Consider the following 15,765-nt stretch of genomic DNA (forward strand, 5'->3'; position numbering starts at 1 on the left):
CCTGTTAAATAATAGCGATCTGAAGCATACTTCAGACATCTCCATGCACGTAGCACACCTCCCATGTGTGTATAGCTGAAACTGGGTGGCTAAAAGTATGAATGGAGATATGAAAAGTATGAAATTTGCCTAAACTAGAACGGTCTCCAAGGTTCACAAGTCGTCCTGACTTTCAGCTCCAGGTTCCTTTTGTATTCTGAGGAGCTTAAAAACAATCATAATGCTCTTTAAAGTCCCTAAACATCAACCAGCTGGGTCTGTCACACACCCCAAGTTTTGGACACTTTGATATAGTGGCCCTTAAACCAATAGAAGATGTGTGCTCCTAGTGTAAGGAGTTTCTGGTTCCATTGAAATGTGAAATAGCAGCGTTTTAAAACAAAGCTTGTGCCATCTTGCAAATGAATTCAGTTTTTCAGGGGCATCTCAGGAGGGGTGATCAAAACAGTTAAGATGACAGCTGGGGCCATGCAACTAAAGCCCTGTCTTTTTTTTACATGCATCACATATCCAATTTGGAATTAATTACACAGTGCCAGTAAGGCCTCCCTGACCTACCTCCTCAGTTCTGTTCCCCAAGGAAGGTCATTCTTGGAGACACTCTACTTAGATTTCAGAATGAAAACGAACAAGCACTTCTCAGGCCTTTATCATCTCCCCTGCACCACAAAAAAATAGTTTTAAACGATACATAAAATGGTTAAGGCGGGCAAGGGAATGGTCTATAACTGGAAATACACCAAATCAAGAATATACAGATATGTGAAAAAGTGGAGAAACTTATCAAAAAATAGGTAGCTGTTCTGTTGCACAAGTCTGTAAAAATAATAAAGAATAAAGAAATAAATCACAGCAAATAAAGGAAGGAAGGAAGGAAGGAAGGAAGGAAGGAAGGAAGGAAGGAAGGACGGAAGGAAGGAAGGAAGGAGAAAGAAAGAAAGAAAGAAAGAAAGAAAGAAAGAAAGAAAGAAAGAAAGAAAGAAAGAAAGAAAGAAAGAAAGAAAGAAAGAAAGAAAGAAAGAAAGAAAGAAAGAAAGAAAGAAAGAAAGAAAGAAAGAAAGAAAGAAAGAAAGAAAGAAAGAAAGAAAGAAAGAAAGAAAGAAAGAAAGAAAGAAAGAGAAAGAAGGCTTAGAAGAGGTGGACACTGCTAATAGATAGCACATCAGATTTGGGTTACACATTCTTGTGGAAGAATCTGTATTCTGAGCCTTCCCTTCTTTTTGGGCTTTTTTTCTGTAAATGCATGCTTTCCTCTTCTTAACTGCTTCTCCTGAATAGGTCAAAATGAAGAGATCCTGCCCTTGCAGTTCAGCAATTTGTTGTTCCAGATGCAGCAAAACTCTACATATTTCTATAAATCTCTAAAGAAGTTTTTCTCCTTTTGTAGCGGGGAAGCCTTACCATTCTCCTGTGTGGAGAAAATGGCCTGGTTATGGCACTGGAGCAGGTCTTCCACCATGGTTTCAAGTCTGCACGTATCTTCCATAAGAATGTCTTCATTTGGGACTTCATAGGTAAAGCTTTGCCTCTGGTTCAGCTGGGCTCTGTAGGGTAGAGATCCCAATGATACTATTAGGCCATCTCTGAGTGGATGGTGGCTAATTGCTGAGAATAGCTAGGACAACCCGACTGTTAGTCAGCAGCTGGCTTTGCACATTGTGCTGTGCTAAAATGTGGGTTTGACTGGTTAGTGTTTGGTGTGAACTCAGTTACTATAGTAGGCAACCACAGTCTTAATGCAGAGATGGATCATCTTCAGCCTCCAGAACTTCATTGGTGGTCCCCAACCTCCCAAATGTTGGTGAAGTAATTTCAAATCTTTTTCAGGTTATGAGGCTTTTAAAGGTGGGAATGATAGCAGTTTGCCTCCCATAGATCTCCAATCCTATTTTTCTTCTTACCTACCCCAAGGCCAGTGTTAGCATTGCTCCTTCTGATGATGCCATACCACATCACTGGATGGCATCCAAACCTCCCCTCAAAAATTCTCCATCCCTGGATTAGCATGTTCTGTAAATGGTTGTTTATCCAGTAAACCAGGATTAAACAAACGGTTGCTAAGCATTCTTAGCAACTTGCTTAAGAGGTGGTCCATCTCAGGCTGCCAGTTTAAGTACCGCTAAAAGACAGCAGTTATATTTTGATATTTTTACCATTGGTGGCTATTGAGGAAGAAGTGATACTTTGGATTTTTTGAATCAGAGTCACCAAACTAAGCTATTTCTAAGCTAATGCAGGTGTTGCTTTCCCACTGACTCCTCTGTGTCATGGTTGGGGTATCTTGCCACACAGTTAACATTGAAAATGAAAGAGACAGATGACAGAGGCATATGATTTAACTATTTTCCATACTACAGCAGGAACGTCTCCATATAACTAAGATACCCTGTGTCATAGCTTCCCTTTGTTTAAACAGGTCTGCCTTTGCAGAGTGATTCTTAATTTACAGTTCTAGTGTCAAGTAAGAGAATGCACAGACTATGTCTTCAGTAGATGCCTTAAAGGCAGTAATTAGCTCTAAACCCATGGCCACAGTGTCTTAATACATTGGGAATGCATTTAAGGACCTAAATTAGCTGTGGCTCTAGCACTGACTTAGCTATCATTCATAACACCACTCAGTATCTAACTGCAAAATTGTTACTGGAATTTTTCCTTACTTAGTAAGTATTTGCACAGTGTTAATTGCCATAAACAAGTCTTTCTTAATGCTGACTTGCTGGCTAGGTATTAGAAGTAATGCTAGAAGGGATGTCACTGATCACTGAACTGTGCTCAGCTGCATAATTGCATAACTAATATACATTGCAATCTTTTCTTGGTTTGAATTGGGTGCAGCACTTCCGCTTTTAACCTCTAAGTAGGTTTACCTTTCCTATAGGGGTAATGTCATTAGTCTCTTCTTATGAACTTGCGAAGGGTAACTTCTGCCACCAAATTGACAAGGACCAGATTTCAGTAATGAAGCAAAATGTTTCTGGGGGTGGCTGCCATTTTGCTTCAACCAATCCTGCTTTCAGACACGTATTAATATGGGCAAGTCCAGAATAGCTGCCACCATGAAAAAAATCTGCCTCCTTTCTGATTTTTAAAAACATTTTTATTTTACGAGATTCCTATGCTGGCCCAGTCATAAGACTGAAAGCATAATGAAATTGTAATGAAAGCAAAACAGTAAGATCATAAAGCAAAACACACAGTAAAATCATATAATAGAAATAATAAATACTAAATAGATGCAGCCGGTGACATAATACAGCTACAGCACTGCATGACCCACACTTTACGGCCTTTAAAAGAGCATTAAAAACATGGTTCTTCCCCCAGGCCTTGGGTTAGTGTACTTGGGGTCTTTTTGTCCACTTTCATCTCTGCTGGTGGGGGACAGGGTTCTTGTTCCCTCCAGATGCTATCTTTGGGTTTTATTTATTTTTATATGATAAGCCACCTGGAGTCACTGGAATTGGGCAGGCTAGAAATTTCATAAATAAATCATTCCCCACTTTTAACGTTTATTCTGGGAATGAATCTTTCAATAGCTGCGAAATCTGTCTGGCCCCCATGCTGGTTAGTGAAAAACAACATGATAACAAATCCAACCACTGCAAAAACAAGGAATTGTTATAATGGGGATGAGTTAGCTGTGTGGGAAAGATAACTTACTCTCTTGGTCACTGGAGATGGCGCCAACAGGAAAGGGTTAACTACTTCATGAAGCTCGAAGGCAAAGCTTCAAACCATATTATGGCACAAAATTATGTGTCGATCAGGTCAATGTGCTCTTTCTTGCAGCCTACTTTTAAACCTGCAATAATAGGAAAAGCTTTTGTTTGAATGCCTTGAGAAAGTCCAAGTATATTTTATCTGAAAATAGGCTGAAGGGTCTACTTAGTCTTTCTTGGAGGGAAGGAAATTTTGAGTTAAGATGCAATGTTATGCCTATCTGCTCAGAAGCAAGCACCACTGAGTTCAGCGGGAATTATATTTTGTGCCTTCAAGTCATTCCTCAATAAATGTGTTGGTTAATTGCAAAAATTCAGAAAGGCAAGATGCATGTGGCGAAAGGCAGGGGGCAGGGACACTATTGGAACACGATTTCTCTATAATCCAAGCTGCTAAATGACTTTTCTGGATAAAATAGCAAATTCAGGGACTAAGGCTGTTCTGTATTTGGTGAGTTTATATTCTCTTTTGTCCATGTTCAGAAAAGGCTGTTGCCTATTTCGAGATGACTGACCAAATTGGAGACAATGAAGACAATGTTCTTCTTCAAAAATCCTCTCACAAAACATTTTGCCACTACGTCAATGCCATCAATACTGCTCCGCGGAACATAGGGAAGGACGGCAAATTCCAAATTCTTGTTTGTTTTGGAACTCGGTATGTAGAGATTTAAACATAAAAAAGCATTTTGAAATGAACTTCACCATAAAAAAGTATGGTGGCTAAGGTGTTGAACAATGGAGGCCAAGGTTTTCAGCCTTGGTAGCTGACTGGGTGATCGTGAACAAATCATTCTCTCTCAATCCACTTACCTCATCGTGTTGTTCTGGTGGTGAAAAGTTGGGGGAGGGGGTGCTAGGCATGCCACCTTATATTCTTGCAGGATGTGAGTCTTTCTAATAAGTATACTATTTTCTTAGTACAAGCTGATGTCACAACTAAGACTGATAGTGACTTGCTTAGGACTTCTATGGCATCACTTGAATTAGAATTTTAAAAGCAGGATTTTTCAACTTCTACAGATAATTTATTTCTGAATGTTTTATACTAACTTCTGTTTGCCCTTTTTTTAAAAAAAAATCATTACTTGTATATGGAGGGGCTGTCAGAAATTGTTGTAGCATTTTAATATAAATGATCAGTGAAGTATTTTGTTGCCTTAAGGTATCTTTCTAGGTTATGTAGACCTTATTAGGAAAAATACATTTACATTTACATTCAAAAACATAACCATCCCATAGTTCGTGTGACAAGTACTCTTAGATCCAGGAAACCCTGTTCTTTCAAGGAAAAAAACCCAGCTGTTCTAACCAGGTAGATATAAATACTCAAATGCCTTCATTTCGTTGAGAGAATTAAGAGCTGAGTATACTGGTTGGAAAAATATTTCTTGTCACTGTGACCAGATGTAGCGAGCAGAGGGACAGGAGGAAGAGTTGTGACCAAGACAACGTCAGATAAAAGAAAACTCAGTCCAGGGTAGGAATGTAACCTGAGTAAACATCCCAGACAGGACCCTCCCTAGTTCTCACAAAGATAGAGGGAGGGGGGAAGCACATTCAGACTTGCAAGATTCTCTTCCTATAGCTTTACGATAAAAGTAATGCTGACCTACATGACGTTGGATTCCTAGTCTGATCTACCTTGAAGGAGTGATATCAGCAGCTAATCCCTTTCTGCCTTGTAGTATTGGAGGTACCAAAATACAAAAAGGATGGATAGATAAGTAATACAAAAAGTAGCATTTATTGGTAAAACATATGCATTTCAGCCCACCACTAGGTTTTCACATGCTGCATGAATATGTTATTAGTAAAAACAGCAGAATAAAGGGACTTCCAAAATTGATTCCCTAAATCAGGGTTCCTCAACCCTGGTGACTTGAAGATGTGTGGACATGGCTGGCTGGGGAATTCTGGGAGTTGAAGTCCACACATCTTCAAGTCACCAGGGTTGAGGAACCCTGCCCTAAATGCATTGCAAAATCCTCTTTGACCTATGGCTTCTTGGCATCCAGTCTTAAGTCCTGCTTCTGCTACTTACATGTAGTCCTACAGCCAGGACTTCCTGAAGCAGTTTTACATCTTACACCAACAATAGTACCTCTCGCTGCACCTTTAAGAGCTTGGTGATACTTTGTCCACAGGGATCATTTGCTCGCCCAGTGGATTCCATTATTGGCAGAGTGTCCCCCGCTTACCCGGATGTATGAAGAGAATGCTCTTCTGCGCGATCGCATGATGGTCAACTCCCTCATCCGAGTCTTACAGACACTGCAGGACTTCAACATTGTCTTGGAAGGGTCACTCGTAAAGGGGGTGGATGTGTAACATCTAGCCTGCAGACAATTTTCTTTGTCTCCCCCTCTCACACTTCTCTCCTTTCCTTGGCAAATGAAATGCATCAAGTGGGGAGAGGGCAAATCTGTGAAAATGCAATTGCTGATGATCATGTCCTGCTCTGTGTTTAGATCAGCTTGTTGATAAATGGCAGGGGCTGTGAGAAGACTCCCACACGTGGAGTCTCCATACTGATCTGCCCCAACACTGCAAAGGAGCTAAGCTGCAGTATCATAGTTTTCAAATCAGAGGTTTTGTATAAAAGAGTATTTTCATGTGTCGATTGTGTGTAAATAGATTATCTTCCTTTAGAAACGCTAATTTTTTCTTAGAATCAGTGTTCTAGGGCAAGGGGTGGGGATGTAGCTTAAAACAACTTTGTAAGGGAAGGGAGGAAACATTATTTGCGCATATGGGGGAAAAACCACTTCATGTTTTAAATATTGTACAAATGTAGTGGGTGGTGGGGGGAGGCTGTGTTGCAAAGGTAGCCATTGCTGTGTTCCTCTTCTGAATGTACATTGTTTGCCGCTTCCCTGTATGTTTTGATCTCGTTATACCATTTAGATTCAATTTTTTTGTGTATGCACTGAATCATCTCTGAGTCATAGATTCTGGGTCTTCCTGATGGATCTTGTCATTCAGCTCAAGGGGTCTTTTTTTCCCACCCTGAGGAATCCCTGTTCCACAAACAGGAAGCTGTTTTAGAAATTTTGCTACTTGAGATGATAAAAATTGAAGAAAAACAGTATTATAATTGTGACTTAATTATGTTTTCAACTTTCTTTGGGGGGTTTTTCCCCCTCCTGCTATCATCTTCCCTGGGCTTTTGTGTCCTGTGCTGACACCGCTTCTTCCACGAGACTTTCTTGGAAGAGAAAAAAGAAAACTTTTGGAAGAAAAAGTGATGCTTTGCCATCAGCAATTTAGGCAGAATTCCTTTAAATGATTTCAGATAGTTAGACTGCAATCAAATGTCAACCTAAGCCATGCTTCATTTTAAACCCAGTGTGTGATATAATTAGCCTTGCAGATGTGCAAAACAGGTTTGTTTAACTTAGTTTATTTTCTTCCTGGATTTTGCTGTTCTTGCACTGTGCAGATTGATTAGATTTGGGCAAAAACAAACCAGGATTAAGCCAGGAAAACACATACCAGGCAGGCCTTTAACATTCTAAACCATAGTAAAAAACGATAAACTATACCCACTACCCTAAATTAACTCCCATTTAGCCCCTGACTCCACTTGCATGTCATGCCAACTCAAAAACAAACCGTAATGTATTTAAGCAATGTGTGAATTCAGCTCCGAAACCTGTGGCTATTCCCTCTCCCATATCTAGAAGAATGGGCAGTTTGTACATTGCTTTACTACATTGGAAGCCTTCCCTACTTGGTGATTTGCTCATGTTCTACTCACAGATTCCTCATATGAACAAGAACTTTGCAGCAAAATTGTAGATAAGATCCCTGGTTGTTATATAGAAACAGCTTTCCATGCAGAAAAGTAAAGACTAATTTTTGAAGCTGATAGTCAGATTACCTGTGTGGTTTGGGAACTAGTTCTCCGTTGCTCCTTCACACACCACTTGAAGAAGATAAGGAGCTTACGGTCACTGGGGAAGCAGTGTTTGTTCTAGCAACGGTTTGTTCCACAGAAAATGGAACTGCAAGGTAACTTCTCCCATGTAACACTGGTATCCACAGGATGCCCTGGGAGGCACATACAAGTGCATTCAATTCACCGCAAAGGGATTTGGTAACCAGAATGTGAAACTGGCATTTGAAGGCCAACATTTTCAAATCCATCAGGGGGTGGGAGTAAGAGAATCTCCACATAGCTTCTGCAGGAACAAAGCAAGCTTCCAATTATTCCTAGCCATGAACTTTACCCCGCAGTGATGAGAAACTAGATACTGAAATACCACAAATGACCCCAGGTAGATCCCTCCACAATATTGATGCAAAGCACGTGTGTTGGAGGCTTGGAATTATTCTGTATTCATATTTCCAATGAGGTAACTAAGATGCAATCTTAATTAAAGCTGACAAGAAGGTTTTGTGTAGGAGTTACATCATTTTTCCTTAACTCAATATGCTTACCATACTTTTCAAAAATAAGCTTTTGAAACTTCAGCTCTTGGCTTTAACTTTCCAATAAGCATTGAGAACTATTGCAATTCGGCATCTAGTCCTCACCCCATTCGAAGAGACGGACTTCAGACTGTGATTCTATTTAACCTCCACTTTGGCTTTTTATCTTTCTGGACTTTTTCTGTATTTAATGCCTCAAAAATGGGGATCCAGATCCAAACAGAGAAGAGGAATAGAGAGGCTGTCGAATACCCAGAATTTTGCTTTTTTGCATGTTACAAAACTGCCCCAAAGCTGGATCCCAAAGCTTTTTTTCAATAGTATGGCATTAAATGAAAAGCCTAATGCTGTTTGGGTGGCTCCATTTGCTCCAGATGAACCAGGAGCGAGCTGGATTGCTGAACAGATTGTCTGTCTTGCTTAGCATCCGTTGGTCTTGTTTGTAGTTCCTTTTCTGCTGACCAGGGGCTTCTCTGATAACAGGAAATTGATGTGAATAATGTTAAATGCTTTATGCTTGAAAGTCACAGGTCTCTAACATCTCCACTAGTATGTAGCGCTAAATATCTTACCTGACAATGTTGTTTCTTTGTTTCACAGCATATGAATGGTGTGCAAGGAACATTATGTACAGTATGTTCTTTTTAGGCAATAAAGTACTGTATAACTGTGTAGTATTATTACAACCTCGAGGTATTTTTGAAGCATGGGATTGACCTCTAGTAGACTAGTCTATTTGATGACTTCAGGAGTGCAGTTTTGGTGACTTTTTTTCCTATAGCGTGCAACTTTTTTTTCCCTTTAAACAGACAGTGCTGATCACTTGGAAATGAGTGATTTGGTCTGTCAAACTTTCAGAAATTATAAAGAGTTAGTTCTCGGAATGGCGAGGGCCATGGCTTTCTAAAATTTAATGCATCCTATTGATATCAGTGTTAACCAGCTATTGTTGATTTTTAGAAGCTGAATATTTGAAACTACCAAAGCTTTCTGTTAACCTACAAAGTAAAAGGAAGAACTTTCTATGTTCTTATTAGTATTGCTATGCTAGCATAGTTTAAAAAAAAAAAATCACCCAAGAGGACAGAATACAATTGAGCAGTAGATTAATATGTAACCATAATGAAATTGTTTTAAATTGGAAACCTTGCCACTACAACCCATTTACTCAAAGGTTAAGTTTCACTGTGTTAAATGAGACTGACTTCTGAGTAAAGAAGTTTGGGTTTGTGCTGTTAATTGCCTCTTTGCTTCTGAATATGTTTTAAGAGTATGCTTGCAGATATTTCATTGATACCCCTTCCCCCAAGCAAAAGTGTCTATCACATAAGGAAATGTTGTGTGTTAAACTTGAAATGTACAAAATACCTGGTGTAGTTACTAAATAATTCCTTTTCCCTTGTTTCTTCAGAAGATGTTGCTATTTTATCTTTCACATTAGCAGATTAATCAGGATTGGATAATATTCAGGAAATGAATATTGGTTAAAAAGTATTGTTTTTTCAAGCACTTTAGCATACATATCACAGATTGAAGCGGGTTTGTTTTTCTCCAGGGTTTGGATTAAAACGAAATGCAGCTTTTCATGCAATGGTCTTTACAAATAAAACTGTGAGAATAGCAAAGTGTGTCCTGTGAGGTTTATTACCCTAAACAAAAAAGAAACCCGAAAAAGAATCGACAGATTTGCTGGGAATTTTGGAAGTCAATTTATTTATAAGATTTATAACCCACCTCACTCCAGAGCTCAAGGCAGCATACAATACCAACCCAGTATAAAACCTAATACATAAACATCTGGTCAGATTACAAAAAGGTTGGGAAGGCTGTTCTAGATTATTTGCTGTTGATCTGCTGAAGAGGTATTAAATATCATGCAATATATGTACAATTCATTTGAACGGGCCACAGTGATAATACAGAAATAACTGATGACATGTTAACTTTGGAAGAATTAAATAATGGATATGAACATTATTAAATGCCTGACATGTGCTGCAGGAAGCAGAATATTTAAAATCCTGAGTACCTTAATTTCAGACACTGCCTAAAGATACAGACTTATATGGGTGATATCCACATTGCGCTAAGCTGCAGTTTTTAACTATGGTTTATTATACAGCTAATAGGGCTCCAGCAGATACAAAATGGATGGATTCACATATCATGGTTGGCTACCGCCCACCACATCATGCATGAACCAAGCCATTGTTGTGATAATCCAATTTTACCATTTGCCATTTAAATACTGATGCTACATTAGGAGCATCGCCTGTCTCTGAAGGACATTTTCTAGTTTTATTTTTCCAAAGTTACCCGTTGCCAAGCTCCAGTTGCTGATGGCTGTGCTTCAGCTCGTAAAACAGGCCATGCATGTCCATTTGCCCTTAAACACAGAAGAGCTTTGAATGAGCTCTGTTTTCAAAGCTGACATATGACTGATGGGCGTTTTGCAGAGGATGATGCCCTCACAAAATGGGCAAGGTGATATTCAGCTGGACTGACTTTCACTCAGTCAAATACTTAGAAGGTCTCATTTGAGATACTGTGGGCAAGACGTAATGCAGAGCAAGCCCATTGTCAGGCTTTTGTTTAGTTATATTTATCTAATATATTTTAATCCTACCTTTAATGTTACTCTCACAACAAAGTTAGCTTCTTTTTTGTGGGAATCTTGTTTATTTTCCCAATTTTGCCAATAGGTCTAGAATTCCCAGGTGTCACCCAAGTACTAACAAGGCCAAATTTTACTTTGCTTCCAAGATTAGCCAAGGTTGGTTAAGTGCTAAAATCTCTGGGCCTGTTTTGGGATTACATCCAAAGGTAAACAAGTACAACTTTATTATTGCAGTGTAATCTACTGTCACTTTCCTCTCTTCTGCCCTACAGGCCCAAAAATGCTTCTGAGAACCTCCCTACCCTCCAGAGATCTGGAGACATTGCTGAATTCTAGTCCAATGCATCGGGATGCACAAACTGCTGACCATAGGGAGCCCCTCTCCCGCCCATTCAGAGTCCCCCAGAGCAGGCAGGACCAAGCCTTCTGCAGAATGTAAACCCTCCTTAAGTACCCTTTTCATTCATTAACCCAGCCAAAGTTCCCCAGAATTGACTCACTTCCTCCCATTTCGTATGTATGTGTGTATATTCTAAGGAGTAATCATTTCACCACCTTAAAATCCTCTTAACCCCAAAGCTTCCACCCTAAAAGGGATCCAGAATTTGGTCCACCCACTACAATAAGGAATCAAACTTTAAAAAAAAAAAGTTTAGACCCAGCCATAATTCATTTCTCTTCCAACATTAACCAATCAGAATCTCTCAGTGGCATTAAACCACTGAGGCTGGATTCCCCCATTACAATGCCATAAAGCCTAGTAAATGCAGCCATAGTTCTAAAGTCAAGATTTATGTCTTAGTGTGTCCATTCATTAAATCACAGTTAAGCAAACCATGGCTTAATGCTATGAGTGAGCATGGCCTAAATGTAATATTTGATGACCAAGAATGATCACAATGTTGCATACTTGAACAATAATAGAACAAAGGTTATTATTACAGATCATGGTCACTCATGTCTTAGTTACTTCCCAATACTTCCTATTATTGCAACACACTCTACGTAAGGCTGTTCTTGAAAAATACTCAGAAGTTCATCTGGTCCAGAATGCAGTGGCACTTGGAATTCTCGACACACGAAGGTTCACTTGTGTCACTGCTGTTCCACAAGCTATATCGGCTTCTCAGTGCAATTCAAGGTTATGTCCTTTAAGAACTTACATGACCTATAAGAGCCCCATGCCAGGTTACCTGCAGGATTACCCAACTCTGAGGATCTCTGCCTATCCCATCTGATCTGACTGGAAGGGCCCACTCCAAATCCCCCCTATCAAACAGTGTCATCTTGTGGGCCTTGGGCCTTCTGTGTTACAGCGCTTGGGATCCAGAAGGCCTCAACCCTCTTGATCTTCAGCAGTTCTGGCTTTTCCCCAGGCATTAGGGCTGAGATGTTAGGGGAGCCCAAAATACATGTGTTTTGGACTGTGAGTTGTTATGCAGTGCTAGGATTATTTTAATCATATCTTTGGTTTGTTCTATATTAAATTTCTCTTGGTTGTTAGCCACCCACAGTAATTTATGTAAGCTGGGCAATTATATAAAATGTCTAAATAATAATATAAGAAAAACTGTACTAATGCATATGTTAACATATGTTCACTACAGTCCCAAACATGCATAGCCTAATTTAAAAAAAAGACAAATGGCTATTCACACAAAAATGCATATTTGGTGGAGATCGCAGACCATCCTAGTGCTTATACTTATGTGCTAACGTACTGTTACCAAACTTTACAAATACAGATGGAAACACTCTGTGTTGTAATGCTGTATGTTGAAGGTTTATTAATGTGGTGCCTGTGAACAGCGCAGCATCTCAGGTGATTTTGTTTTCAATGGGAGCTGCAGTTCAATGTATCTAAAGTATCTGAACTCAACTGGAAGGGGATGTATCTTTTAATATAGATTCTCCACTTATGCACATGATGATATTGTGTATAGCTTGACAGAGATATAAAAAGCAGACTTCCACCATCAACAAAGGCATCAGCTGTCCTTTTATAAATGTAGAAAATAGGTGTTTTGGGTGGCTGGGTGTCCTCTGCCAAAATATGGCTATATTTATTATCCAGGCTTACAGTACAATTTCCTTAGTCACTCAAAACCGCTACTGCAATTTTGGATTGTAAACAAGAAAATTACACATTAAAGGAAATACAATGATGAGAAGCACATGTGAAAATAAAGCAACAACTGAATGCTTACTGAATCAGATGTGGTCTCTAGTTGCTTTGGTGGAATTGAAAGTCAAAAGACAAAACAATTGACAGTTAAAGCAGAGCATTTTGTTCTGCATAGTGACATCGACCAATCCCAAGTTATGGCAATTTGAAAGACAAGCGTGTCACATTTGCAGTTCTCACAAGTACAGTGGAACCTCGGTTTACGAACTTAATTCGTTGCGTGACTCTGGTCGCGCCCCGAATTGGTCGCAACCCAAAGCAAATTTCCTCATAAGGTTCAATGTAATTACCGTTAATCTGTTCTGGCGTGGAGAACAGGGAGGCGGCTATTGCTTGGAGGGAGAGTCCCCCTCCCTACGACCACGTGTCAGGGGCGGAAAATGGCCACGGATCACGTGTCAGGGACGGAAAAATGGCTGCGGACCACGTGTCAGGGGCGGAAAAATGGCTGCGGACCACGTGTCAAGGGCCGGAAAAATGGCCGCAGACTGTGTCACGGGAGGGAAAATGGCCGCGTATCCTGTTCGTACCCTGAGGTGGAGTTCGCAAACAGAGGTAAATTTTTGTGGCTGGAGCTGGTCGTAACCCGAAAAGTTCGTTAGCAGAGGCGTTCGTAACCCGAGGTACCACTGTATATCAAGACCTGGTTTAAAACTTAAAATGTGTCAAAGTCAGTAGAAGTGAATGCATATTTCCTGCATCTGCTGTGCATGATTGTATATGCTGCTCTGAACAAGCTTGCAGTTCCATTAAGCTACTCACAGACTTCAATTCCATTTACTTCTTTATTTGAATGTGTTTTATTTAAAGATAAAAGCCTCTTTCCTGCTGCGGGGTTCAAAACAACTAGAATTGTTTCTGAAAATGATGCCACATAACATTGCAGCACGAGGCAGAAAAGTGAAAGATTAAAGAAAAAGTTAAAAGAGCTTGCCAGCATAAGTTTAGATTAGACAAAATAGTAGATATGTTATTATTTCAAAGCTTTAAAGTAACAGAGCTATGAACAAATTCTTAACTGAAAGTATTGAAAAGGATAGGACCTAACTGAAAATTTCTCTCATTGACACTTGTCGATTGGGAGCCATCTAGAAAGGATTTCTTAATTTAATATCCTGTTATCTTTTTAAATTGTCTGCATAGGCAACAGGGGGCTAGTGATGGACACTGCTAGATAGGGCTGTGCTCACTCAACACACTAAATCATGGTTTGTGTGATCATGGTTTATTGAATAAACCATTAATGGCTGGGTTTACACACCAGACAATCGATAAACCATGCTTTACAAGGTATAATGGCTTAGTTCACAGAACATGCTAAACCTATGTCAAATAAACAGCCTAGTATATGGCGTGTGAACTCAGTCATTAACTGAGTGGCATCGGTAACGATTGAGGGCAGATAAAAAAAAAAGTCTGTTGTGAGTGCAGAAGCCCCCAGGTTCAAGCCTTGGAAAAACTGCTTATGTGGAAACCCTGCAGAACTGTTAGGCAGTTCACCCAACCCAGTGGATCATAAACACAGCCTTCTGAGTTGTGCAAATGCAACTTAAAAACTCTCTTCCTTTGAACCAGACCCTTAATCATCCTGACTATTCTTGTCAATACTGGCTGAATTTATTAAATACTCAATTATCTCTATTTTCTGAGTTTGCATGCCACTAGCCACACCCCTTTGGGTCCACATCACTCACTAGCATTAACTGGTTGACTAAATGTACCAGCAACACAATTTCCTGGCTTTGCATGTTACATTGAACCACAGACTAAGTCATAGTTTTGAGGTGCTCAAACCCAACCCAGGTATCTGCATAGACATGCTGGCTTAAAGCAAATCAAAGCAACCCCACTGAGCTTAGATGAACTTGGGCAAATACGTATTCAGCCTAGACATGACAGGTTATACCAGTCTTTCTCAACCTTGGCAACTTTAAGATGTGCGGATGTCAACTGGGGAATTCTGGGAGTTGAATTGCTGGCTGGGGAATTCTGGGAGTTGAAGTCCACACATCTTAAAGTTGCCAAGGTTAAGAAACACTGGGTTATACCAGTGTACTATTAGCCTGTTCTGTCCAAGGAGCAGAGATGGCATGTAAACAGCTCCAGAAAAGAAGGATGAGGCATAGTCAAGTAAGAATCCTAAACATAATACATAACAGTCGGTCCTTGCCCCTCACTTAAGTAAGAAAGGTTTGTATTCACGTAGTATTCTCTATGCAACGCACGTAGGAGATTTTATTAGGCTTTTCCTAAACATACTTAAAATGTACACTTTTACAAAAAGGGTTGCCCACCGCAACGTTACCCAACAGCGTCCGGGAGGGGCTTCGTCCTGCCTGTCCTGTCCTGTCCTGTGAGTCGCACTTTCTATGAAGATGCGCTGGATCTTCCCCCGCGACAAATAAATCCGGTTTTGCCCGGGAGCTGGCGCAGAACCGACAAGGGCGGCAGGTGCTTCAAAGACAATCTGGAGGATCACAAACGTCTCTCTCCATGACGGGTGTTATCTGTCTGGGGAAAAGGGAGCGCCCCCTTCTTCGCCGGAAGGAACTCTTGCATTAACCGCAAATGCAGCATTCGCGAAGGTCCAAAAAGCAGCGGGGTCACCCCCACCCGGCGCCCAACGCCGACCGCGGCCAGAACCTCGCCGCAGACTGTGCGAACGCTCCTCCTACCAGCGTTGCATACGTGCCTGACGTCGCCCTCGCGTCACAATGGCTAGAACCTCCCCCGTGCTTTTCTCTCCCAGGCTTTTCGCTCGGCCCTTTTCTCCCTTAAAAGGACAATGGTACGCGCATGCAAAACAG

At 40.4% G+C, this 15,765-nt stretch overlaps 1 protein-coding gene and 1 long non-coding RNA gene across 5 annotated transcripts in view; one reads left to right on the forward strand and one right to left on the reverse strand.

The window, feature by feature from the left end:
- Positions 1 to 8,962, forward strand: part of DENND5B (DENN domain containing 5B) — a 116,370-nt gene extending 107,408 nt beyond the window's left edge. For all 4 annotated transcript variants that reach the window (XM_088141189.1, XM_088141191.1, XM_088141190.1 and 1 more), the window contains 3 exons: positions 1,388 to 1,514; positions 4,206 to 4,380; positions 5,870 to 8,962. In XM_088141189.1, the coding sequence (XP_087997315.1) occupies positions 1,388 to 1,514; positions 4,206 to 4,380; positions 5,870 to 6,053 (486 nt within the window). In that variant the 3' untranslated portion in view covers positions 6,054 to 8,962. The remainder of the gene's footprint in view (positions 1 to 1,387; positions 1,515 to 4,205; positions 4,381 to 5,869) is intronic.
- LOC148215969 (uncharacterized) lies at positions 1,417 to 15,619 on the reverse strand. Its single transcript, XR_015796267.1, has 3 exons — positions 15,253 to 15,619; positions 3,664 to 3,805; positions 1,417 to 1,544 (listed from the first exon to the last, which is right to left on the reverse strand). It is a non-coding gene; the product is annotated as an uncharacterized LOC148215969 (long non-coding RNA).
- Between the last annotated feature and the right edge of the window lie 146 nt (positions 15,620 to 15,765).

Source organism: Python bivittatus, unplaced genomic scaffold (assembly GCF_059951505.1).
Source record: "Python bivittatus isolate LINGU-HERP-01145 unplaced genomic scaffold, Pbiv_v1 ctg000330_np1212, whole genome shotgun sequence".
NCBI classification, from domain to species: Eukaryota; Metazoa; Chordata; class Lepidosauria; order Squamata; family Pythonidae; genus Python; species Python bivittatus.